The 23376-nt window shown below is 60.9% G+C and overlaps 9 protein-coding genes across 9 annotated transcripts; all 9 read left to right on the top strand.

The window, feature by feature from the left end:
• Nucleotides 1-1304: 1304 nt before the first annotated feature.
• Nucleotides 1305-1943, top strand: LDBPK_252210 (hypothetical protein, conserved; the record flags this gene model as incomplete). The annotated part of the gene is made up of 1 exon (XM_003861503.1): nt 1305-1943. The coding sequence occupies one exon, from the start codon at nt 1305-1307 to the stop codon at nt 1941-1943; it is 639 nt and encodes a 212-aa protein (XP_003861551.1).
• Nucleotides 1944-3195: 1252 nt separating this feature from the next.
• LDBPK_252200 (hypothetical protein, conserved) lies at nt 3196-5001 on the top strand (the record flags this gene model as incomplete). The annotated part of the gene is made up of 1 exon (XM_003861502.1): nt 3196-5001. One exon carries the CDS (start codon nt 3196-3198, stop codon nt 4999-5001), a length of 1806 nt encoding a protein of 601 aa, XP_003861550.1.
• Nucleotides 5002-6227: 1226 nt separating this feature from the next.
• LDBPK_252190 (hypothetical protein, conserved) lies at nt 6228-7232 on the top strand (the record flags this gene model as incomplete). The annotated part of the gene is made up of 1 exon (XM_003861501.1): nt 6228-7232. One exon carries the CDS (start codon nt 6228-6230, stop codon nt 7230-7232), a length of 1005 nt encoding a protein of 334 aa, XP_003861549.1.
• A 688-nt stretch (nt 7233-7920) lies between these two features.
• Nucleotides 7921-8802, top strand: LDBPK_252180 (RNA triphosphatase, putative; the record flags this gene model as incomplete). Its single annotated transcript, XM_003861500.1, has 1 exon — nt 7921-8802. One exon carries the CDS (start codon nt 7921-7923, stop codon nt 8800-8802), a length of 882 nt encoding a protein of 293 aa, XP_003861548.1.
• An 837-nt stretch (nt 8803-9639) lies between these two features.
• On the top strand, nt 9640-10110 carry LDBPK_252170 (hypothetical protein, conserved; the record flags this gene model as incomplete). Its single annotated transcript, XM_003861499.1, has 1 exon — nt 9640-10110. The coding sequence occupies one exon, from the start codon at nt 9640-9642 to the stop codon at nt 10108-10110; it is 471 nt and encodes a 156-aa protein (XP_003861547.1).
• A 1188-nt stretch (nt 10111-11298) lies between these two features.
• Nucleotides 11299-13962, top strand: LDBPK_252160 (elongation factor 2-like protein; the record flags this gene model as incomplete). The annotated part of the gene is made up of 1 exon (XM_003861498.1): nt 11299-13962. One exon carries the CDS (start codon nt 11299-11301, stop codon nt 13960-13962), a length of 2664 nt encoding a protein of 887 aa, XP_003861546.1.
• Nucleotides 13963-15341: 1379 nt separating this feature from the next.
• On the top strand, nt 15342-16970 carry LDBPK_252150 (hypothetical protein, conserved; the record flags this gene model as incomplete). The annotated part of the gene is made up of 1 exon (XM_003861497.1): nt 15342-16970. One exon carries the CDS (start codon nt 15342-15344, stop codon nt 16968-16970), a length of 1629 nt encoding a protein of 542 aa, XP_003861545.1.
• Nucleotides 16971-17655: 685 nt separating this feature from the next.
• On the top strand, nt 17656-18765 carry LDBPK_252140 (hypothetical protein, conserved; the record flags this gene model as incomplete). The annotated part of the gene is made up of 1 exon (XM_003861496.1): nt 17656-18765. One exon carries the CDS (start codon nt 17656-17658, stop codon nt 18763-18765), a length of 1110 nt encoding a protein of 369 aa, XP_003861544.1.
• A 1046-nt stretch (nt 18766-19811) lies between these two features.
• Nucleotides 19812-22946, top strand: LDBPK_252130 (helicase-like protein, putative; the record flags this gene model as incomplete). The annotated part of the gene is made up of 1 exon (XM_003861495.1): nt 19812-22946. The coding sequence occupies one exon, from the start codon at nt 19812-19814 to the stop codon at nt 22944-22946; it is 3135 nt and encodes a 1044-aa protein (XP_003861543.1).
• Nucleotides 22947-23376: the final 430 nt, after the last annotated feature.

Genomic DNA, 23376 nt, shown 5'->3' with positions numbered 1-23376 from the left:
ACGGCACAAACATGGTGGACTGCCTGAGGCTGTTCCTGAACGACCCCGAGACGGAGGGCATCATACTGATTGGCGAGATCGGCGGCACGGCGGAGGAGGAAGCGGCGGACTTCATCAAGAACAGCCCGATCAAGAAGCCGATCGTGTCCTTCATCGGCGGGGCGACTGCGCCGCCGGGCCGCCGCATGGGCCACGCCGGTGCTATCGTCTCTGGCGGGATGGGCACCGCGAAGGGCAAGAAGGATGCGCTGCGCGCCGCCGGCGTGACCATCTCCGACTCGCCGGCGCACCTTGGCAAGCACATGGCTGAGCTCTTCGCCACGAAGTAGGAACGATGTGGACGTATGCGCGGTGTGCTGTGTGTGCGGTGGCGGAGGAGGGGCTGGGCATCTCTGTTACTTTCCTGTTCTGGCGTGCACTTCTCGCCCCCATTATTCTATGTGTTATTTCTTGTTTTGTTTTGTACGTCGTGTCGAGTGATGTTGTCTCATGTGGGATGTCTATGCCTCCTGATGTACCCATGTCACCGCCGCCCCTGCCTCCATTACGCCTCTCCTTTGAATATTGGCTCCGTTTTGTTTACGTTGGCGTACACGCGTGCCACAGGAGTCGGAATGACGAGGGCAGAGGGCCGAGAGAGAAAACAGAAGAGTGTGCAGGGCAGGACTGAATCAACTCCGACTCGCGCAGACATACCATACATCTCTCTCTATATATATAGATTGGTATGTATGTGCGAGTCGCTGTCTGTGTGTGCACTTCGGTGTGTTTGTGTGTTGGAGACGTGTATGGCAAGTGCAAGGAGAATGGATGGGATGCAACGTCGCCTTGTGAAGAAGGATAGCGTTAGAGGAAAGGAGTGCGAAGGCGCAGGAGCGTGGATGTGTAGAGGTGAGATAGCATACAGAGAGCACGGTCGCGGCTTTCAGTCGTACCACACTAACACCACTGCCCTTTCCTTCGCTGGTTGCCGCCCGCCCCCCCCCCTTTTCCCCTCTCTTCGCACTGAGGCTGAGGCCTCATTGCACGAGGCGCTGAACCGCGTTCCTTGTGATTATGCCGTTTGTTCCACTTTCTTTCACTCTGTCCCTTGTCCTCTTTCTCCTGACCACCGTCCCTTCACACGCATACACAAACACACACACACACACACACACACACACACTAAGTCCCGCACCACGCACACAGGATCTGCGCTGAGCATCGTCTCTCACGCATCAAGAGAACAACAACAACGCAGCTGTGGCGACATCTCTTACCCACCAACGCAAACCTCTCCTACTCCCAGTCTTTAGCAGAGCATCATGGACGACTACCACGAAGATGATGTGCACAGCAACTACGGATATGAGGATGACGAGTACGACGACGCCGCGGATGACTGGGAAGCCGAGGCCGCAGAGGAGGAGCAGAGGGCCGTCGCCGAGGAGGCAGCTCGACAAGCCCGTTTGGAAAAGAAGCTGGCCACGCGTGCCCCGGTGAAGAAGGAAGAGGAGGAGGAGGCAGTGCCAGAGGATGTGGAGCGCGCAATGGCAGACATGCGGCAGGTGGCCAACGACATCGCCTCGGGTAGTGCTCTTCTCTCCGGAGGAGATTCGGAGGAGCTGATTGGGAACCATAAGCTGACTTCTGACGCGGATGTTGACCGGGTAGGCACCATGATTGCAGACCGCCTCACGTCCTTTTCCAACTCCGCCCACTACGACAAGCTAATCGTCGAAGTTTTTCAGCGCTTGACCAACCACCTGACGAGCACGCATCTCCTGAACGAGGAGGCGGACAGGGTACACCGTCTGCGCGAGGAGCTCAAGCGCGCGGCGAAGGCAAAGCCGAAGCCGGTAGAGAAAGCGCCTGTTACGCAGAGCGGCCTCGATCTCGATAACTTCGAGGACAGGGGTGGCGCCGCCGTTGCGGAGGAGAACGAGGACGAGACGGGCTGGTAGACGATGTCTCACTCAATGTGTATCCCTGTTTCACCTAAAGTTCGAGGATGGGGGGAAAGATCGGGTAAGGATGAATAATATGCGTGTCTGTGTCGATTGACGGGTGGTCAGGTGTGCCGAAGAGGGAGGCGGAGAGTGCAGCAGCTGGGCATGGAGGGAGGGGAGAACGATGGTCAATCGAGGAGCGGTGACGTTGTACCTGCGGTGTCCTACTACCACTGACACCGCCTCCGTGCATGTTAAAAAACTGCCACCAGCAGCTGTGTGATTGCTATGAAAGCGCTTCATAGGCTGTGCAACAGTCTCGCCGGCGGCCGTTCTATTAGACGTCCCTTTTCCAGGTGCGCACACTAGATTCGTTCTTCATTCCCCACCCCTCTCGCCTGCTCTGTCACGCCCTACTGGCACTCACCCATGCAGACGGGCCGGGCCACTCCCTTTTTTTATTCTTACCTCTATCTCTCTTCGTCTTCCCCTGGGCTCGCCCCCTCGTCGGAGTTTCCCAGTCGTATCGAATGACGGCAGCACCGTGGTGGAGAAGTCAGATATACGCCAAGCAGATTATTGAACATCTGTTGCTAAGTCACCATTAAGCGGTCACGCGTGCGTGTGTGCGTGGCGGTCCGCATTACACACGCGCACGTGCGTACACCTATGCGCACAACAGCGACACATCGACGGCATTCAAGTGCGAAGGCGTGGAGAGAGGACGAAACCCGAGTCACGGCTGCGTGTGCTGAAGACGCTAAGCTGAGCGTTGCGTGAAAAGGATGACAATGCTATGCACCATCCGCGTGTGCGAGAGTCCACAAACCCGCACACATGCAGGGCACTCGATGTTGCACATACGTCGTACACTTCTTCTCTCCGTGACGTCGCGGCACTGGAGCAGAGCGTTGCTGCATGGGACCGTGGCAATCCCCCACCCTCCTCCTCCCTAGAGAACATGACTGGGCGGCTTGGTGAGATGCGGTGTGAGTTCATCCCGACTGCGCATCGAATCCTCCCCGAAAATGCTTGCATACCGCGACTCCCTCTCTCTTCACTGCGTCTATCCGCACATACACACCCCAAGAACGAAGAGGTCGCAGAGCCACAATAGAGTTGTCCCCCCCCCCTCCCCTCTTTCTCGAGGCTCTACCCACCCACCCCTCCCGGCCCCGCCTCCCTCCTTCTCTCTATCATCTCCATCAAACCGCATCACCTCCGCCGCAGACGCGTCAATTATCTCCTCGCTCGTCTCCGTCGGTGAATGGACGAGCTTAACTTCCACGCCGCCTTCGAGGCAATCAAGGTACTCAACGCCAGCGAGGGACCTGCCTCTAACATCTTTGAGCCGAAGTTCGAGGCGCGCCACCAAGCGGAGCAGCTGCGTGACACGATCGTTAATGTCTACCGCGACGAGGCCTCATCGCGCGCGCTTGAGCAACTGTGCCGATGCCTTGTGCTCATCGGCACGACAATGATGGAGGTAGAGGAGGAAGAGGAAGGCTACAAGGAGGTTTGCCGTGCTTATCAGGTGATGCAGTGGTGCGTGACGGCCGCGTTGCCATCCATCGATGCCGTTCGCAACGTGCAGGCGGTGGAGCAGGATGCCATTCTCAACACCACCTCAGCCGAGTGCACAGTTGCAGCGTCTTCTGGGTATCCAGGGTGCGTGGGGTACATGGCCGTGCACAACGCACTCGGTTTTTACTTTTCGAAAGCGGACCTGGGCAAAGCCAAGACGGTGCTAGACCGAGCAGAGGCCCTGTACAACGAGTGGGCTGCTTGGTGGGAAGGCCAGCCAGCCCACTGCGACATTGCAGAGGTGCCCGTCAGCGAAGACGGCACCCTCCGCACTGGCGAGATCTCGGCTGACCGCGCGGCGCCGATACTCCTGCGCTTCTACATGGACAGCAGCTACACCGCTACGCTCTTCTTCATGGCACAGCTGCACACCGCACAGCAGAACGCTGCCACCGCCTCCCAGTACTGCCATCGTACCTTGCACTACCAGCTTCTGAGCAAGCAGGAGTTCAACCGGAAATCGTGGGCTACCAACGCGCTTCAGCTCAGCGGATTCTACAGCAGCTACTTCGCCTACGACAAGGCGTTTCACTGCCTCGTTGCCGGGCAGAAGATGATGCCGGCCAGCGAGGAGCCAGAGGAGTCCAAGGGACTGGTCGCGTGGGCCTTTGGTCGTTTCTATCTTCATCGCCTGCACCACTATGGTAGACTCCTCACAGGTGGTGAGCCAGACAGCGAGAAGGATGGCATGCTCGCGCAGCTGGAGAAATCTTGGCGTGACTTCCCTGGGATGCCGCCGCTGCAGCCCCAGCCGCCTATCATCACCTTCGATGAGGCGCGCGAGTGCTTTAAGGAAGGAATCAAGTGGCTGCAGGAGGCGCAGGCGTGCCGTCCCTTTGAGTCGTTTTGCACCGAGCACATCGACATTGCGCGTGATATGGTGCAGCTGTACGCTGCGCTGCAGTTATTTGAGCCGAATCGGGCACGCCGCATCGCCATGATGCAGCGGCAGGCACACCTACTCGAAGAGTTTCCAGATCAGCTCAGCTTCAACGCATACCCAGTGGTAGTGCGACAGCTGTTGTACGACCTCGGCTCTCTCTACGAGGACCAGATGCGGCTGCGGGTACAGCAGCGCAAACAACCACAGCCCGATGAGAAGCCGCTCACCAACAATGCGTTCAACGCAGTGGTGCGCAAGACGTTGGGGTACTACGAACGCTTCTGCGAAACATGGCGCCATCCCACGACGCATGCCATTCCAGATGTGCTGGAAGAGGACTCACGCGTGCCCTTCTTCAGGGCCCTGATGCGTCGTGCCCAGGTGCAGCTCAGCTACGCATACCGCACCCCGAAGGAGGAGTATGACGGCATCGGCGTGTCGTGCAAGGCCTACAGTCGCGCCATTGACTTCTATGAGAAGAACCCGCTCTCGAAGGAGCTGGACGCCGAGGTATCGAAGGAGGTCGAGCTGGCCCGCGAGATGCTGAAGCTGCTACCGGTGAAGCAGCGTGACCTGTGGACTGCGTATCAGCGCAACTCCGCGTAGGGGTGTTTTACACGGACCGGATGGCATGGAATGACAAGTAGAGTTGCTGGGCAAGCTGCAGGCGCAGGCTACCGCCATACAGGAAGTCACCCGTGCACTCTACGGCAAATCCGCGGGCTTGGGCAGCGGCAGCGGCTTCAACGTCGCCCAAGACGAATAAATTTGCGACTTCGTCGAAGAAACGCAGCGCATCGATGCGGCACTTGAAAGGATCTAGTTTGGTGTGCAGCGCGTCGATGAGAACGCGCAGGCCATTCAACACCAGCTCGGCACGCAGGAGAGAATGCAGCAACGCATGAATAAGGCAGCGAAGAACGAGGCGAAGATGGCAAGCATGAGACGGAAGTTGCAGCGCATGATCGAGAGGCTTGGCAAGTCTCGTCTGATAACGTATGCAGTACTTTGCGTCATCCTTATCGTGCTCATCAGTGTGATTATCTTTCTGGGTAAGCCGCTCTAGGGAGAGGGAGGTGTCGAGTCGTGGAGATGGCCGACTGGGCACAAGGAGCCTTGTGCTGCTACTGCCACGGTGTGGTAATGGCTGCTGCGGCCCGGACATCTTCGGTGAGGGTGCACTGCCTGCGTATGTGTGTGTGGGGGGGGGGGGCGTGCGTGGAAGGGCGAGCACCCTGCCACGGCATTTCAATCGTACGGGAGGCTGCCGTGCGAGCAGCAACGCCGACACCACGTGAAGCTTCACAGCAACCAAAGAAAAAGCGAAGTACAAAACGCCTCTCTTTCAGTCCGGTGGCTGGACCCCAGTGACAAATGATGCATCATCTGCGCGTCTGTCGTCGACGGCACGCCAAGCTGTGCGTGGATGTTGGAGGACGAGGTCGAGGAGGTGCAGTGCGGTCGACGCTGCCTATCGTTGCCCTTCCCTGCCCTTTTCTCTCGTTTCTCGGAAAGGGTGCAGGGCCGCAAGTCATAAGTGTGCAAGTGTGCTATCATGAACACACACACACACACACACAGAAATCAAGGCGTTACGTTACCTGTGTAGCTAGGGATGCAGGAAGCACGGAGGGCCCCCGGCTGCGCAAAACCCTTCCGTGTTCTCTCCACCATCCCACCCCACCGAACCGAGCATCGCTTTCTCTCATTTGCTCTTTTCGTCATATTCGCTCTCACCCTCCCCCTCGCGCCTATGCGCACTTTTACTGGCATGCGTGCGTTGTCCGCCCGTCTCACAGTGGCATCGCCTTGTTCTTGAAGGGTGCACGTGCATGTCCGACGAGGCTGAGTTTAAGAGGGCCGGTGCGCTCTTCAGCGCGGGCAAGTACCACGAGGCGATCAGCGTGTACTCCGTGATAGAGGCGTTGGATGGGGCAACAGCGGAGGTGCGAGCGCGCGCGCTCAACAACATCAGTGCCTGTTACGCGGCACTCAAGAACTATGAGATGTCGAGCAAGGTTGCGCGGGAGGTCATCAGCTTGCAGCCCGGCAATGCCAAGGCGCACGGCCGCGTCGCAGCCGCCGAAGAGGGTCTGAAGCGTTACAGCGAGGCTTCCTTCTACTACTCGGTGGCCAGCAGGCTGGATGCAAATAACTCCACGTATGTGGACGGGGCCCAGCGCTGTCACGCACTCGTGCAGGCTGGCCGCGGGGTGGCAAGCGCAGAGGCGAAGGACGCCTATTACTACGAGAAGAGCCTTGAGCGCGCGATGGAGGCCATGCAGAAGACGAGCTATCTAGAGGCCATTCGACACTTCGGAAAGGCGCTCGATTTATTCCCCTCTACCGGCACCTCGAGGGAGAAGGCAACGCTGCTGAGCAATCGCAGCGCCGCGTACTTCCGCGCTGAGCGCATCGAGGAGAGCGCCGATGACGCGCTGGAGGCGATCAAGGCGGATGACACGTACGCCCGTGGTTTCTACCGGCTCGGTGCTGCAAAGGCGAAGCTCAAGAAGGTTGGCGACGCGTACGACGCGCTGACCAAGTGTGTCAAGCTCGACCCCAAGCACGTGGATGCAGCGCGGCTCCTCGCCGAAGTCCTGCCGGCGGCGCTAGAGTCACGCAAAACTGCCGAAGAGCGGGCTCGCGACCACACCCGCCAGGTGGCACACATGACGGAGCGGCTGAGCGAGATGCAGGCGGCCGCCTCGTCAAACGCGGTGCCGCACGCGACGGCGCACGGGTCAGCGTACTCCTACTGTAACTTCTGCAACGAAACGGGACACTCGCGGTCCGAGTGCCCTCTCCTGCGGCGCAAACGCAGCCGTCCGCTCTGATGAAAAGCGTGTGCGACTGTGCACGTCTCTCTCTGTGTAGGGGTGGAAGGTGAGAGCTGCTGCTGCTGCTGCTGCTGTGCTCTTCATTGCTGGCCGCTGCGCTTCCCCGTGTGCGTATGTGAGCGAGGCGTGGGGATACGGAAAACACGCAAAGAAGTGATGATGCCACCCTTGGTGGTTGGGTACATTCATATATCGTTGCCAGTGTGTGTGCGTGCATGTGTGGGTGCGCTCGCCGCGCCTAGCGGCGCACTGTGCAGTGCACCTCCCTCGTCACGGTGACGTACACTTGCCTACGCAAATCTGAAAAGGGTGTTCACAGACTGACGGTGCCCCCACCCCCGCCCCTAGCATTACCACCACCTCTCCTTGGTGAAGAAGCCGATGCGCTGCTGCCTTGTGCGCCAGCGAGGAGCTTTCTGGCGACGGTGGCAGTCGTTGAGAAGCCTACCTCTCACGGTCTCTCGTGAGCTGGAAGCAGCTCATTTGCCACGCTCCATTGCTTCTCCCTCCCTCCCATCTTGCTTGGTATATTACGCCTCGCTCTCTCTCTCTCGCGAGCACACACACACACACGTGTGGGACGCGCGTGCGTGAGAGTATCGGGTGTAGGCGTGCCTGCCAAGTGCTATCCTGTCGCCACACTATACAGACACAGGAAGTAGAGCAGTGAGCCAAGGGCGATAGCATGTCAGCTCCTCGTACTCCGTCGCCTCTAGAGGCAGCTAATGTACCAGCCTCGGCAACACCAACTGCGCCAGCGACCGCAGCGGAGGCCGCATCTAGGTCTCCAGGCCATGCTGAGGCTTCTCTTGATCCACATCCGTTATTCGAAGTAGCGGCGTCGCTCCTCGCTCGTCTGAAGCCCTTCTTGTCAGAGCCGCACATCGAGGTTGAGGCGCGACTTTGTAGCATCGGCCAGCCTCAGAAGCGAGCACGTGAGAACACGCAGAAGGCCCCTGTTGGCGCTACCCCTACATTAATTCCATCACGCGATGCACCGCGTATTGTGGAAGACGGACGTCGTCGCATTCAAGTCGGTGTGAGCGCGGAAGACTTCGCCAGGATGAAGGCACATGTTGCGGAAGAGGCGGAGGCCTTGCCGTTCCAGCAGTCCGTGACGGAGGATGTCATTACGAAGACTGGCCGCTACACGTACGTCGTTGCCGAAGACGGGTCAGAATCGTTTGTCGGGTGCATAGCGAAGAGGCGGCTGTGCAACATCGAGGTGCTCGTGCCGGGCTGCCCGTACGACGTTCGTGTCTCCATCAGCACAGAGGTGCCCAAGGCAGCAACGAGTGCGCCTGCTGTAAAGCCGCAAGGGTACGTTCGTCGCAAGCGGCGGTGGACAGCAACGGCAGAGTCCTTTGAGTACGCCTTTACGCGCGTCGGCGCCGACGGCCAACAGTGCCCAAGCTTCGAGGTGGAAATTGAGGGCGTGCACGCAAACAGCCAGGCTGGTGTGACCGAGGCTTGGCTGGCGGATCTGCTGCGCCGTTTGCTGGCCCTCGCGCGGCTGAAGGGCAACACCGGATTGCCACAAAAGCCGGCGCGTGGAGAGCACCAATGATGGCGCTCTCGGCGCGCATCGCTAATGTGGTCTCGTACGCGTGTGTGCCGCTCTTGCCCCCTCCCTCCGATTTACATGCGCGGGCGGTTGAGAAAAGGGGGACCGCACGGGCAGTATCTGCGCCATCCGCCTGCACCCACTCCCTCTCGCTCCGGTCGGCTCACCCCCTCTCATGTCTCGCATTTTTTAACGGGCGTCTTGGCAGCATCATTGCCGACACCGAAGTCTGAGCACGCTCATGAGGCGGCACGGAGAACAAGTTGCCTTGTCGCGTGTACGCGCTTGCGCCCATGTGTCTCCCTCTCCTCACCCTGCTCCTCTCAGCGTCAGCGTTTTCGTAATTCTCTCCCTCACTCCATCCTTTTTCGAACGGAGCCGCCTTTCATGTATGGTGTGCGTGCGTGCTCTGTGCCTGATGCCGCCGTCTGCAGTGGCGCACAGCCGACTACACCTACCGCTGTGCTCATCTTGTTCCGTTGCATACAGACAGTGGCAGACGTGCGTTGTTGTGCTGCTCCACTTTCCCCCCTCCCTCTTTTCCCACCCCTTGCACTTCTCCTCCCTTTCTCCCATGGTGTCTGTATGGGCACTCTCCCGCCGCCGCTGCTTGTGCTGCCGCTGACGCCCTTGTGCAACACATCCCTCATTCACACACGCCCCGCCTTCTCCTCTCAACACACCAAAGAGCTCACGCACTTGCGCCCTCTCCTCCTTCCCAAAACACGTCTCTCCCACACCGACGCTTCACAGTGTCCGCTTATCGCGCACGCTTGACTGTCCCTCGCACCGCCGCCCCCTTCGCCCTTTTCTCTTCGCTTTTTTTTCCATTCCGATACAATGATGCGCAAGACGTCCGCGTGCGCCATCGCGGCCACTCGCAGGGCGCTCGTAGGCAACGGCCCAACTTTCCACACGGGTGGTGACAACAACAACATGTCCGACATCCAGAACGCCTTCCCGATGAACGAGCGCGGCATCCGCTCCTCCTCGCCGTTCCCGGAGCCGAACACGGCCATCTACGATTCGTACATGCCCTGGACATACTTCCAGCCGATCGACGTGAAGGTGGACAAGATGCCAGCACCGGAGGCGAAGTACTACCAGCATCACACAAAGAAGCCGTGGGATGTGTCGACGACCGACCTTATCGAGATCCAGTCGCGCAAGAAGTACGTGCAGGGCGTGGGGTACTTCGTCATGTTGATCTACCTGTACTTCCTGATGCCGAAGGAAAAGTCTTACTCGGGCGAGACCGGCTCCGACGGCTTCTTCGTGATGCTGCCCAAGAACCAGCCCGAGAAGTTCTAAAGTGCGAGCGGCCCAGCTAATCACAGACGCAGATTCGTTCAGAAGAATGGAGAGAGGGCGAGATGGAGTGAGAGACAAGGAGGGACGCATGCCCCCCAGGCCGGCGCTGACATGATTTCCAGCGCCCCAGGTACCATCCGCCATCGCGCGCGCACTTGTTGCCCCTCTCGTAGCTCTGCCCCTTCTCTCCGACCTCCCCCTCTTCCCTCTCCAGCCTGTAAGCACTTGTCTGGCGCTGTGTCTTTGTGCGCCCCTCACTCGGGGTGCTTGAGGAACGCGTACGGCGGCGAGGAGGACAGAGGCCAGCCGGTGCAGTAACGGTGGGAAGTCGAACACGGCGAGAGTGCGCCAAAACAAGAAGGCGTCCCGTTACAAGGCTGCATGACCAAGAGAGCGGCGCGTGTGCGTCGCCGGCACCCCCTCCCCTGACCTCGTTGTAGTAGTAGTAGGACGTACACGAAAGCAAACATTCAAACGGAAGCGGCTGCCGAGAGGTTGTCGGCATTACCTTGACTGGTGCCTGTCTGTGTGCGCATGTGGCGGTACATGGCGTGGTCTACACAGAACAGTCGCCGTTTCCCGTTCTTCATCGCCCTACGGCAGCATTCGCATGTGTATGCGGTGATAGCAGTTCTCAAGGAATGAGCGCAGGAGCCTGCTACCACCGCTATCCGCCCCTTCCCTCCTCCACTTGCAACACACCCAAACGTGTGTGTGCACATGCCAAACGATGTATGGGCGTCGCCGGGTGGCAGAAAGAGAGGGGGACAAGGAGGATGAGGGAAGCTGTGCGAATCGCAGCAAACCCCTGCTACACTTCTGATGCATCTTCTCGCCTTCCGTTCTGTCCTCTTCGCGGTGTTTTCTCGCATCATTGTGCCTCTCCGCCTCTGCACGCGCATACATGCACGCATGACGCAGTTGCACTCCACTGTCTGAGTGAGTGTTAGTGTGAGTGTGTCTGCACAGGTGTGTCATACACACACACGCGCACATACATCTCTCTGTATCCACTCAATGCACGTGCACACCTCCACGGTTCGCCACACGCGCCAAGACTTACACAAAAAAAGAGAGCTCACCACTGCCGCGGCGACAGTCTCGCGGCGTTCCCCCCCCCCACACACACACATACACACGCACACACATAGCCGCACGTAACCGTACGCGCTTTATCATCCCCGTATCATGAGCGTTAGCATGGCAGATGCTGCGCAGAAACTGAGCGAAAAGCCGGAGAACATCCGCAACTTCTGCATGGTCGCCCACGTGGATCATGGCAAGACCACCCTCAGCGACTACCTCGTCGCCAGCAACGGCATCCTTTCCCCGCAGCTGGCGGGTGAGGTGCGGCTGCTCGACTCCCGGCCTGATGAGCAGGAGCGTTGCATAACCATGAAGGCCAGCTCTATCGCGCTGCACCACGCCTACGCTGGCAAGAGCCACGTGCTGAACCTCGTCGACTCCCCCGGGCACATCGACTTCTCGTGCGAAGTGTCCACGGCGATGCGTCTGTGCGACGGCGCCGTCGTCATCGTCGACGTCGTGGATGGCGTCACCCAGCAGACGTCGTCCATCCTGCGCCACACCTACCAGGAGGGGCTGTCGATGTGCCTCGTGCTGAACAAGATCGACTTGCTCGTGACAACGCAGCAGTACACTGCGGAGGAGGCATACCTGCGCCTGCGCAGCATCATCGAGATCTGCAACGCCATCTTGGCATCCTATGCGAACCAGATGAAGATACAGGAGATGGATCAGGACATGAAGCGCGAGGACCCCAGCGACGACGTGTGGTTCGACCCATCCAAGGGCAACGTCCTTTTCTGCAGCTGCTACGACGGCTGGGCCGTTGGCGTGGACTTTTTCGTGAGGCTGTACAAGGACAAGGTGCCGCTGCACAACCTCGCGGAGGCTCTCTGGGGGGAGCACTACTTTGACCCCAAGACCAAGACCGTGAGCCCGAAGCCGAAGAAAGCGGGGCAGCTGCCCTTGGCTGTGCAGCTCATGCTCGAACCCATCTGGCAGCTCTACGACGCATTTCTCGGTGACAACGCGAGTGAGGAGCGGCAGAAGCAGTTGTCCGAGAAGCTGAAGATTGCCGAGAGCAAGTGGAACAACCCGCGCCACGACCCGCGCCGCAAGCTGAAGGCGCTGCTCTCGATATGGATGCCCCTCGCCCCCTGTGTGCTCGACACGGTTTGCACGAGACTCGACTCCCCGATCACCTTGCAGCGGCGCCGCCTGCCTTCTCTCGTCCCGGGCTTCGAGGCCGACACCCCCGCGGAGCTGAAGGAGGCGCTCATGAACTGCGATCAGTCCCCGGAGGCGCCGTGCATTGTGTACGTCTGCAAGCTAATCGACACACAATACCTCGTCGGTCGCGCCGTCGGCTCCGTGGAGAACCACGATGGCGCCTTCATTGGGTTCGGGCGCGTCTACAGCGGGCGCCTGCGCGCCGGGCAGCCAGTGTATGTCCACAGCGATGGCGTGGTGGTGGAGGCGACGGTAGGCAGCGTCTATCTCTTCCGCGGCACCGGTCTTGAGGAGACGTCGGAGGTGAGCGCTGGCTTCCTCTGCGGTGTCGGCGGTCTCACCTCGTACATCACCAAGTACGCCACCATCAGCAGCGTGCCTAGCATGCCGCCCTTCAAGCCGCTTGTACTGCAGAGCACCTCGATAGTGCGGCTCTCCGTCTTCCCGAAGGACCCAAGAAACTTGCAGGAGCTGGAGCGGGGCCTGCGGCTGCTCTACAAAGTCGACCCGCAGGTGGAGGTGAGCATGCTGCCAACCGGTGAGCACGTGATCGGCACAGCAGGCGAAGTTCACGCAGAGCGCTGCCTCAAGGACCTCATCGACACGTTTGCACAGGTGGAGGTGGTCGCCTCGGAGCCGCTCGTATCCTTTCGCGAAACCATTGTGAGCAACCTGAGCGCCAAGCCGAAGCCGCACACCGCGTCGCTCATGGACGGCGCCTTCTACATCACCCTCCAAGCGCGGCCGCTGCCGACCGAGGTGCTCGAGCTGATCAAAGAAGACGGGAAGAACAGCGGCAATAACCCGCAGCTTCTGCGGCAGGCAGTGGCCGCCCTGTCAGGGCACAAGCGCTTTTCTGCGGATGTCAAGAATGGCGTCGTCGCCAGCGGCCCGTCTCGGCTCGGCTTCCTTGGAGCAGTGCTGCTCGCCAACTTCGACGGCACTGTGGATCCAGTGGCATGCTGGACGACGCTGCAGGACTGGAAAGAGTCCATCGTGGCAGGCTTCCAGGCCGCCTGCGAGAGCGGGCCGATGGCACAGGAGCCCTTGTACGGGGTGGCTTTTGTGGTGACGAACATCTTTGTGGACGCAGACTCGGACATCTCCGGCGGCATGGTTCTGCCCAGCGTGCGGGAGGCGTGCCGCGCTGCGATGAAGCTGCACCCTCGCCGTCTTGTCGAGCCCGTGTACGAGTGCACCGTGTACTCCTCCGGCTTTACCCAGGGCAAGATCTACGCCTCACTGAACCGCCGCCGCTCTGAGATCGTCGAGGAGGTGCCGAACGAGGGCAGCGACCTCTTCTACATCCGCTGCTGGCTACCGGCTGTTGAGGCGTTCGGCTTGCAGGACGAGCTGCGCGTACAGACGCAAGGCGCCTCGACGGCGCAGCTGCAGATGAGTCACTGGGAGGTCATCGACGCCGATCCGTACTTTGTGCCCACAACGAAGGAAGAATTCGAGGAGCACGGTGCCGAGGTGGCGACCAAAAACATTGCGGAGCAGCTTTTGGAGCGCATTAAGCGGCGCAAGGGCCTCTACCGCGAGCGCGTGGTGGAGAGTGCCGAGAAGCAGAAGTTCTCCTTGAAGGGCGCGTGAGAGCGTTGCGGCTCTCTGTTCCTCTTCCGTTCTCCCTTTGTGTGTTTTCTGCCCTCTCCCCACTCCCGCGCGTCCTCTCCGCTCTCTGGCGCGTTTGTTGAGATACAAAGACACTGGCAGTGATGGTGGGAGGGGGAGTGACAGAAAGAGGGCGGGGGTGCGTAATGGCGCCCTTCTGTGCCTGCATGTGTGTGGTGGGGGGGGGGGCGTTTCCGTTTGTGGCGGAGATTTCGAGTAGTGTGCAGAGCCGCTGCAGTCATGAGGCAATGAAGCGACGATGAGGGAGGAGGAAGGAGAGAGCCGTAGCGCTGCGAGCTGGTCGTTGTGTTTGAGCGGCTGACGGAGGGGGAGGAGGTAGTGGATGACCCGTCTCCGTGTACGCATACTCGCCTGCAGGTGAGGCGGACGGCGCAGCCCTTTCCTTCGCGGCGACTGAGCAAGGGAGTGGTCTACATATGCACACCCTTACACTGAAGGCGCATGTGAGGTCGATTCAGAGCAAGTGAGCGGAAGCATCGCAAGTCGGCCGAAGCTGCTCGTTGCAATAGGTGCAGCGGAGCTGTTAGTGAGAGGGAAGGCAACGAGAAGACAGCCTTCACCGCTTCCGCTCTCTCGCACATCGGCGCGCCCCTCTCCCACCACCGATGGAAGCGGTGGCACACGCATCCGTACACGCAGCCCCGCATAGAGGGATAAGAAATGCCTTGCTTGCCGTGTATAAAAGCAACGACACAGAGGGAGCGACAAGCGACAAGCAGAGAGGGGTATAGACGCGTGCTGCTCGCAAGTGCACGCACACGAAGATGGAAGCGAGCTAGCGCTCTTCTTCCTCTGTGAGTCAGTGTTTGAGCGCGCGGCATCTTTCACAGCAGCTGCCACAGTCCATCCCCTCCCCCTTCTCCGCAGCGGCATACCTTGATAGAGGTATCAGCGCGGTCGTCGGCTCCCAGGTGATGACTGCCCTTCCGCCCACCCCCAGCACCCGCCGTGGTCCCAGCGCGGGTGCCTCTTCTCTTTCAAATTCATCTCCGTCCTTGCTTCCCCCGCCCTCTCTCCGAGTCGTAGATAAGACGCACCCACACCTATCCACACGGCTGCCCACTCGGCCAAGCGCCCGCACAACGGCGCCTCCGCGTGTCACCACGGCTTTCAGTCCCTCTTCCCTCCTGCTGATCACGTCACGTGTGCGTGTGCCTGCGCGTCGCCCCTCTCTGTCCCTCCCCCTCCCCCTCTCCTCCCACCTCGCACATCCCGTGTGTGCAACTGTCGGCGTACCCTCCACCTCCTCTGTTTGCTCAGAAGTCCCTGCCGCCCTCCCTCCCCTTTTCACTACCCCTTGTACACACGCACACACACTCCTGCCGTTATTCGGCACTGTCATGTCTGCAAGCTCGGCGCCCGATCGAGTGTACGTGGGCAAGCGCTTGCACTTCACGAACGGCTCCCGTCAGCTTGTCCGCTGCGGCACACGCAACATCGCCGTCGTGTGCTATCGTAATGAGCTCTACGCAATCGACAACGCGTGTTACCACCATGGCGGGCCGCTGCTGCTTGGGGACATCGAAGAGATGGGCGGCCACCCATGCATTATATGCCCGTGGCACAGCTACAAGATCGCGCTGGACACCGGCGAGGGACTCTACTTGGGCGTCGAGTTGAGCCCTGCTGGCGGGAAGCCAAAGCACGCGGTCCGATCAAAGGGCTGCAAGCAGCGTGTCCACAAGGTCGAGGTGGATGAGGCCGAGGATGTTTATGTGCGGGTGGACCTCAGTGGCCCCACACTGGAAAGCGACGCGTATGCTTCCATGGAGCTGGCGAACCGGGAGAGGCCCATGAGCCTGCCGGTCGACGGCGGAGGTCGCGGCCTGCGTGCGCCAGGCATTCACAGCCATGCCGGCGTCGAACTGCGCAGCGGCCAAGTCTTTCAGCACATGGGCTCGCTTGCTAAAGCCGGCGGCAACACCGGCACCCGAGGCGTCAACTCACTCGACAACGCACAGAAGACGCGGCCCCACGAGATGGCATCCCTCGGCAGCAGCTGCAGCAGCCCCACAACGCGCCCTATGGTCTCCTGTGTTGCCATCACCGACGTCTGCCCACAAGTGCGGCAGTTTGACTTCGTCCACCACGCGGGCCCCCTGCTCCGGCATGCGGAGCTTGGTGAGTACGTGGAGCTTGAGCTCCCAATCAAGGAGAGACGCCCAGCCAATGGCAGCGACGGCCAAGCTGCGGATCTTCTCTCCTCTTCCGCCCCCGCAGCCACAGCAGGCGAACTGATGCGACGCCGCTGGACCATCTGTGACATGAATCACAACGGCAGTCTCTTCAGCATCATCGTGAAGGCCGCCTGCACCGACACGCAGGCGAGTGGCAGCGCGTGGCTGCACGAGCATTCGCTGAACGCGCCGCTGCCCATCGCTCGCGTCGGCGGCACCTTCACCTTCGCCCGCCACCATGACACCATTCGCAGAGTGGGCGGCAGGGTGCTGTGGCTGACGGCCGGGATCGGCGTGACACCGGCCTATGCTTTCCTGAACGCCTCTCTCGGCGACTCGCTCTACGTGGAGAGTGCGGAGCCGCTGCACGTGGTGCATCTTCACTCGAACCGCACTCTGGAGACGGTGCCGAAGCTGGAGCAGTTCGGGCGGTGGCAACGAGAGTTCCCTCGCTCAGCGCTGGGCACGGCCGAGAAGACCAGCGGCGGAAGCGGGGCGAGGAAGCCAGTCAAAACGTACGTGATGGAGCTCTTCATCACCCCGAGCACGGATGCTGGTCAGGAGCAGCGCACAAGCGCTGAATCGTCGCCACCGAACTCCTGCCCCGTCACCACCATCACTCACCGTTCCCGCATACGACCGGCGAATGTTTCCGCAGCTGTCCAGAAGTACTTCGGCGCAGACATGCCGCTGGCGTACGTGTGTGGCCCGCAGAAATTTGTGAATGACTGCACCGAGGCACTTGTCTCTGCGGGTGTGCCGGAGTCGCACATCCTCACGGATGATCCGTGAGAGGATGTGGGATGGGGGGGCAGTAACTACGGGGATGGGAGGATGTGGAAGGTCCGTGCGCACATGAATGATGGCGGCTTTCCTTGTGTACGTGCATTCTGCTCTCTTTCTCGATGTCATCGTCCCTGCTTGTTCTCTTCGCCCCTCTGTGCGTTTCTCTCATGCTTTTCACTCACGCACCGGCTGGGTACGCATGTGAGGGCCCCCTTCAAGGCCCTCCCTCTGCCATGTCTCTGATGACCCCTCACCCACCACCACGACTTCTCCTCCCCCTCCCAACCGAGACACATACGGTGTAGAACTGCACCTGCCACGAAGGCAAACGAAGGAAGCAGTACCTCCTCCCCCTTCTTCTCGTCTTGCTCGCTCTCGCTGTGTGTGTGTGTGTGTGCTCCCGCTGCTGCCCTCCTTAAGTTTCCGCGCCTCTCCCTCCCTTCTTCCCTCTCCCTCCCTTGAGTAACGCCTCTTCGATGGATATCAAGTGCATCGTTGGTGTGGCAGACTGCGTGTCTGCCCGTCTTGCGTGTGAAGGATACGTGTTCCATCCTCGAGAACGACGTGAGTCGCATCAGACAGCAAGTCAGTATTGCTCCGACAGCATTGCGTGCCCGTGAGCGATCAGCAGTCTGTCCCTACTCTCGTTCCCTCCCTCCCACCACCTCCACTCGTGCACACGCGCACAACGATGGGTGCCCGTCACAGTGTACCGCTAACGCCGAGCGGCCAGCCAAGCGCGCAGGCGCTGGCACAGGCCAACGACAACGACGTGAACTCGTGGGGCACGCCGCCGGATGAGGCCCCGGAGGATGAGAAGGACCCGACAGAGCTGGTGCTGCAGAGCTGGGCCTTCTGCAAGGCGAAGCCGACGCCGCAGAAGATGTACCGCAGCGACACGGACGAGCGCAAGCGGCGACAGTCGGTGAGCTGGCGCAAGCGCGCGAGCTTCATCGAGCTTGACTGCGGCGAAGATAGCTTCTTCGTAGCGAACAACTACAAGGTCATCGGCGTTGCCGACGGTGTCGGCGGCTGGCGCTCTGAGGGCGTCGACCCCTCCTTGTTTGCCAACGCGTTGATGGAGAACGCGAAGCTGTTTGCGGAGACGCACCGTGGCGAGCGCGACCCAGAGAAGATCCTTGATGCCGCCTACACCAAAGTAGTGAAGGACGGCATTGTCAAGGTGGGCAGCAGCACGGCTTGTGTGGCAACTCTGCGCAAAGAGGATGACGGCAGCCACAGGCTCGACGTGGCGAACCTCGGCGACAGCGGCGTGATGGTGGTGCGCAACCGCGACATGTACTTCCGCGTACACGAGAAGGTGCACGGCTTCAACGCGCCGTTCCAGCTGGCAGTGCTGCCGCGGTCGATGGTAGGGCGCGCGTTCTCTGACCGCGTGCAGGACTGTGTTCGCGAGTCGGTGCCGGTGCAAGAGGGCGACGTTATTGTGATGGGCACCGACGGCCTCTTCGACAATCGCTTCAACTCCGAGCTCGCCGCGGACGCCGGGTGGATTGGCAAGGTGGAGGAGAGCCCCATCGCCAAGATCCCGCTTGTGGGCTTCTTCCTCAGTGGCATCTTGGACGCGAAGATCGAGTACGTGGACCCCTATCGTGTCGCGCAGCGCATCATCACCGACGCCTACAAGACCTCCGTGAACCCGGATACCAACTCGCCGTGGGCCTCGATGCTGCGTAGGTTCGGGCAAACTGACGCCAAGGGCGGCAAGCCGGATGACATCACTGTTCTCCTGAGCCGCGTGAGTACACGCGAAGAACTGAACAACAACACGAGCTGGTAAAGCGGACCGACACATGTGGACGTGGATGTGCGCTCGTGTCGGCTCCCAATGATGGTGGCAGCGATGTCGGCGTTGATAGCGAACAAGGCCGGTCCCTACCTGCCTCTTGTTCTGTCTCGGTGCGCGCACCATGAAGCGTGTGGAGGCCACCCATAGGCGAGAGAGGCAGAGAAGGGAAGAGAGGAGGAGGCCAGTGACGGTCGTGATGGTGATGAGGCAAACATGCAGCGCTGTCGGTGCGCTCACGAGGGGGGTGAGGCATGAGTGAATGTTGAGGGGCGTGCTCTCGGCGCTTTTCCGCAGAAGCACAGGCTCCCACGCATACACAGGTACAAGGTGAGAGTAAGAGTGAGAGTGTGCGCTGCTGCGCAGCTACATAAGGTGCCCACTACCCTAACATGGGCACCTCGAATTACAGGGCAGCAGGCAAACAAAAAAATCTTCAGAAGGCGCAAGAGGCGAAGTCGCTTCTAAGAGGCGGCAGCGAGGGTGGACGCCTTGCTCTTTGCTCCCTCCCGGCATCTTCCGCAGTGACAGTCCCTCGGTGATCGCCGTGGCGGGTGCGCACCCATCGTGTGCGCTCAACGCTGCTCCCTTCGTGCTGCATAATACACAGGAGGCTCTCCGTCTCTCCTCGGCTCTGCTAGGCCTGGCGCGATGGTAGTCCAACACGCGCGCGCCCGTTGCGCCTCGCCTCCCCCCCTCTTCATTTTCGTGTCTCTCTCCCTTCCTCATGACGGCCAACGCGCATCTTGGATTCCTCTCGCCTCTTCGCCTCATACCGCTGCAACGCCCCCACGCCCACGTCCACTCCCGGAGCGCATCCAGTCCGGTATTATTCCATAGGAGAAGCAAGACATTGTGTCTGTGCGTGCTGACCTGCCTTCTCTCTTGTGGCCTCACTTCGCCTTCCTCCCAAACGCAGCGCCCAATCACGCTGCTCATCGTGTCGGCGTGTTCATCAGCACGCAGCCCAGCGCACGGAAGATCTTTAGCCCCCTTCCCCGCACCCATCCACCCACCCACCCACCCCCCACACACACATAATGAACCTTGACAACTACTTCGCCAAGTTCCTGCAGAAGGGCAGCGGCCGGAGCGCAATAGGAGGCAAGTTGGAGGAAGTCACGCCCTCCTCCGCCGCCGCCGCCGGGGTTTGTGTGCCGGTGGCACCAACCACCGCCACCTCGTCGAAGCAGTTCAGCGAAGTAGAGGGCCACACGCCTTCGCAGGGTGGAGGTCAATCACCCGAGGACGCGGCCGAAGCGCAGGTTCAGCCTTCGTGCGTCTCACCGAACGCAGCCGGCGACCTGTGTTACCGGCGTCAGCGAAAGTCGGACGCTGGTGCAACGGAGAGGATGACCGTCACCGCATCGTCGGTGAGCACACACCAGCGTGCACCGTCATTGAAGAGGTCTCGCGAGGCGGCAGTGGGGATATCGTCCTCTCCCGCTCCGTCTCAGTCGGCGATGGACGCGCCGGCGGCAAAGAGGCTCCTCACATGCCGCGCAGCCTCGGAGGACGCCGATGATGAACTCGAGCTACTGCTGGGCTCGCAGAAGGCAAAGCAGGTGCGCGAGGCGGACGCCATGCTGGAGGACGTGGCTCGTGCGCAGCAGGCCCCCTCGCCGCCGTTGTCGTCGTCGTCACCTGGGCAAGTTAGCAACGGCGTCGTGGGCACCTCCAGTGCGTGTGCGGTGGGTAGCCTCGCCTGGCAAACGTCGTCCTCAGCGACGCGAGAGACCATCGCACGTTACTTCCAACGCCAGCTGGAGTGGGAGCTGCACCACAGTGCCGACCTTTTCGCCGCCTTCGAGCCCTTCTTCAAGGACCGCGCACTGGACCGCATCGCCGCCGACGATGCGCTGCGGCCGGTGCTGCACGCCGCGCCGCTGTCCATTACGAGCGAGACAGTGGGAGCCCTGCCGGGGTGCGCGCTGCGCTCCTACCAGGTGGAGGGCGTGCAGTTCCTCCTGAGCCACTTCCATCGCGGCATGTCAGCTATCCTCGGTGATGACATGGGCCTCGGCAAGACTGCGCAGGTGTCCGCCTTCCTACACACCCTGAAGCAGCTGCACAACATCGACGGTCCACACCTCATCGTCGCCCCTCTTTCCACACTGACGAGCTGGACGCGTGAGCTGGCGCGGTGGGCACCGCAGCTGCGGGTGTTGAAGTACCACGGTGAGCGCCGTACACGCGCCGCCATCAGCTCCGGCCGCCACAACCGCCACGCCGTATTCGTGACGACGCCGGCGCTCCTCCACCTCGATAAGCGCTTCTTCCGTAAGCGCGCGTGGGTGACGGTCGTGGTGGACGAGGCGCACGTGCTCAAGGCGCACGACACGGCCATCACGTCCGCGTCACGGAAGCTCACAGCATGCTACCGGGTCGCGGTGACGGGCACGCCAGTGCACAACAACGTGCAGGAAGTGTGGAGTCTGATGAGCTTTCTCTACCCCTGGCTCATGGCCTCCTACGATCCACGAGCGCGCGACCCGGTGCGGCAGGCGGAGGAGTGTGCCAAGGTGCTGCAGTACATCATGCTGCGCCGCACCAAGGCAGACATGGAGCTCGGCATCCCGCCTCGCGTGGATGAGCCGCTGACGAAGCTGGTGCCGACCGACATACAGCTGCAGCTGCTCTCCTTGCTGACAGCACACGCTCTGCAGGAAAGTAGCACTGGCCATCAACTGCATGGCCACCTCAGCCACCAGAGGGCCGTGTGCAACCACCCACTGGCGCTGCGTCTGCTGGCGGACAAGGGGCGCACGCACGGGTCGCAGGAGTCAGCCGAGAAACGCATGCGAGCTGCCGGAGTGCCCATGGACGCGGCGCACCTCATCGACCCCAGCGCCAAGATGCGCTACCTCGACACGCTGCTGCCGCAGCTGAAGGCACAAGGACACCGCTGCCTGATCTTCTCGAACTTCACCACAACGCTGGATCTGCTCGAAGCCATGTGCCACCTGCGCGGCCACAGCTACGAGCGGCTTGACGGCAGCTGCAACCGAGTCGAGCGGGAGCTGTCGATGTTGCGCTACAACCACCCCGCCTCCTCGTGCTTTCTCTTTCTGGTCACCACCACCGCCGGGGGCGTCGGCGTCACCCTCACCGGCGCTGACACGGTGATTCTCTTCGACGCACACTTCAACCCGCAGCTTGATCGGCAGGCAGCGGACCGGGCGCACCGCATCGGTCAAACACGCACCGTGCACGTATACCGGTTGTGCCTGCAAGGCACCATCGAGGAGCATATCCGCGACATTGCAGCCCGCAAGGCGTACCTCGGCGACTTCATCGTCGAAGGAGGCCAGCGTCACGGCGCGCGTGGGCGCGGCCGCTGTGCCGACGACGGCGCCAATACCCCGTGCATCACCGCGGACGACATTCGCGAAATGTTTCAGCAGCTCGACGAAAAGCAACACGCGAAGCAGCAGACCGACGGATCCTCTGTTTCTTCACCGACTTTACTGCGCCCCTCCGACGGGGCAGAGGGCAGCAACAGTAGCGCTAGCCAAACGGCGGCGGACGCGATGGTGAAGGACCTCCTACGTGTGGTGAAAAAAGGTCTGCAAGGCGCTGCGGCTACCGCGGGAATCCGTGGCGGTGGCCGTGGACTTGCCTCGCCGCCCAAGCAGACGCACAGCTGCTTCTGCTGCGGTGGCATCATGTATCCAATGGAGCCGCTGCTGCACTGCATGGTGTGCCCGAAGGCTTACCACGCCGCCTGTATCGGCGAGCGGCCGCCGAGGCCGGGGGAGGCGGTGAAGCGCTTCTGGTCGTGCCCGCGGCATGAATGCTTTTTGTGTGGCAAGCAGCAGGCGGCCGATGGCGCCATCTTCATGTGCGACGCGTGCCCTCGCTCCTTCTGCTTCGACTGCCTCGACCCGCGCTACCTTGAGATGGACGCGTCCGGGGCCCGATTGCTGCACATCCGTGACACCTACGCTGGGATGGAGGAGGAGGAGGTGGAGCCGAGGCGGTCTTGCTACTATGTAACGTGTCTGCGGTGCTGTGGACTGCTCTCGTCGTCGAGCTCTGCCTCGGAAGACACGGACGAAGTCGATAGTGATGAGGACGACGTTGGTGGCTGTGGCACGGCGACCGCGGTGGACAGCGACGGCCTCGCAAGTGTTGATGGCCACGGCGATGCAAGCGTCGAGGACGGCGACAACTGATGGAATGGCCTCGTGTGTCCCCTTCTCTCTCTCTGGTATATGGGAGAGGGAGAAAAGGTGTGGCAGGCAACCGTCGGATGGAGGATGGATAGTACGAACAGAGCGCCTCACGTACCGAGGCGACACATGTCTGTGTCCGCCAGTCTGTGCCGGTTAGAGATGTACCATCGGCATTACAGTCATGGTCCCTTACACTGCACGCATACCCATAGACATATACACACATATTTATATCTTCCTCCCGTGCCTCTCTGCCTAACGGTGGATGACAGCTCCCTCATCGACTCCCTCCCTGTCGTGCGTGGATACGCGCTTTCGTTTGTTATCGCCGGCGATTTGGGCGGCAGCGACGAGAAGAACGAGAGAGACGGGGAAGGCGAGGCGGACCTGCGTCGGGTTTGGCTGAGAGGGCCGTACCGCCTTGCGTTGC

This window comes from Leishmania donovani, chromosome 25 (assembly GCF_000227135.1).
Source record: "Leishmania donovani BPK282A1 complete genome, chromosome 25".
Classification (NCBI taxonomy): Eukaryota; Euglenozoa; class Kinetoplastea; order Trypanosomatida; family Trypanosomatidae; genus Leishmania; species Leishmania donovani.
Note: the sequence above shows the minus strand (reverse complement) of the source record. Positions and strands in the feature narration are given on the sequence as shown.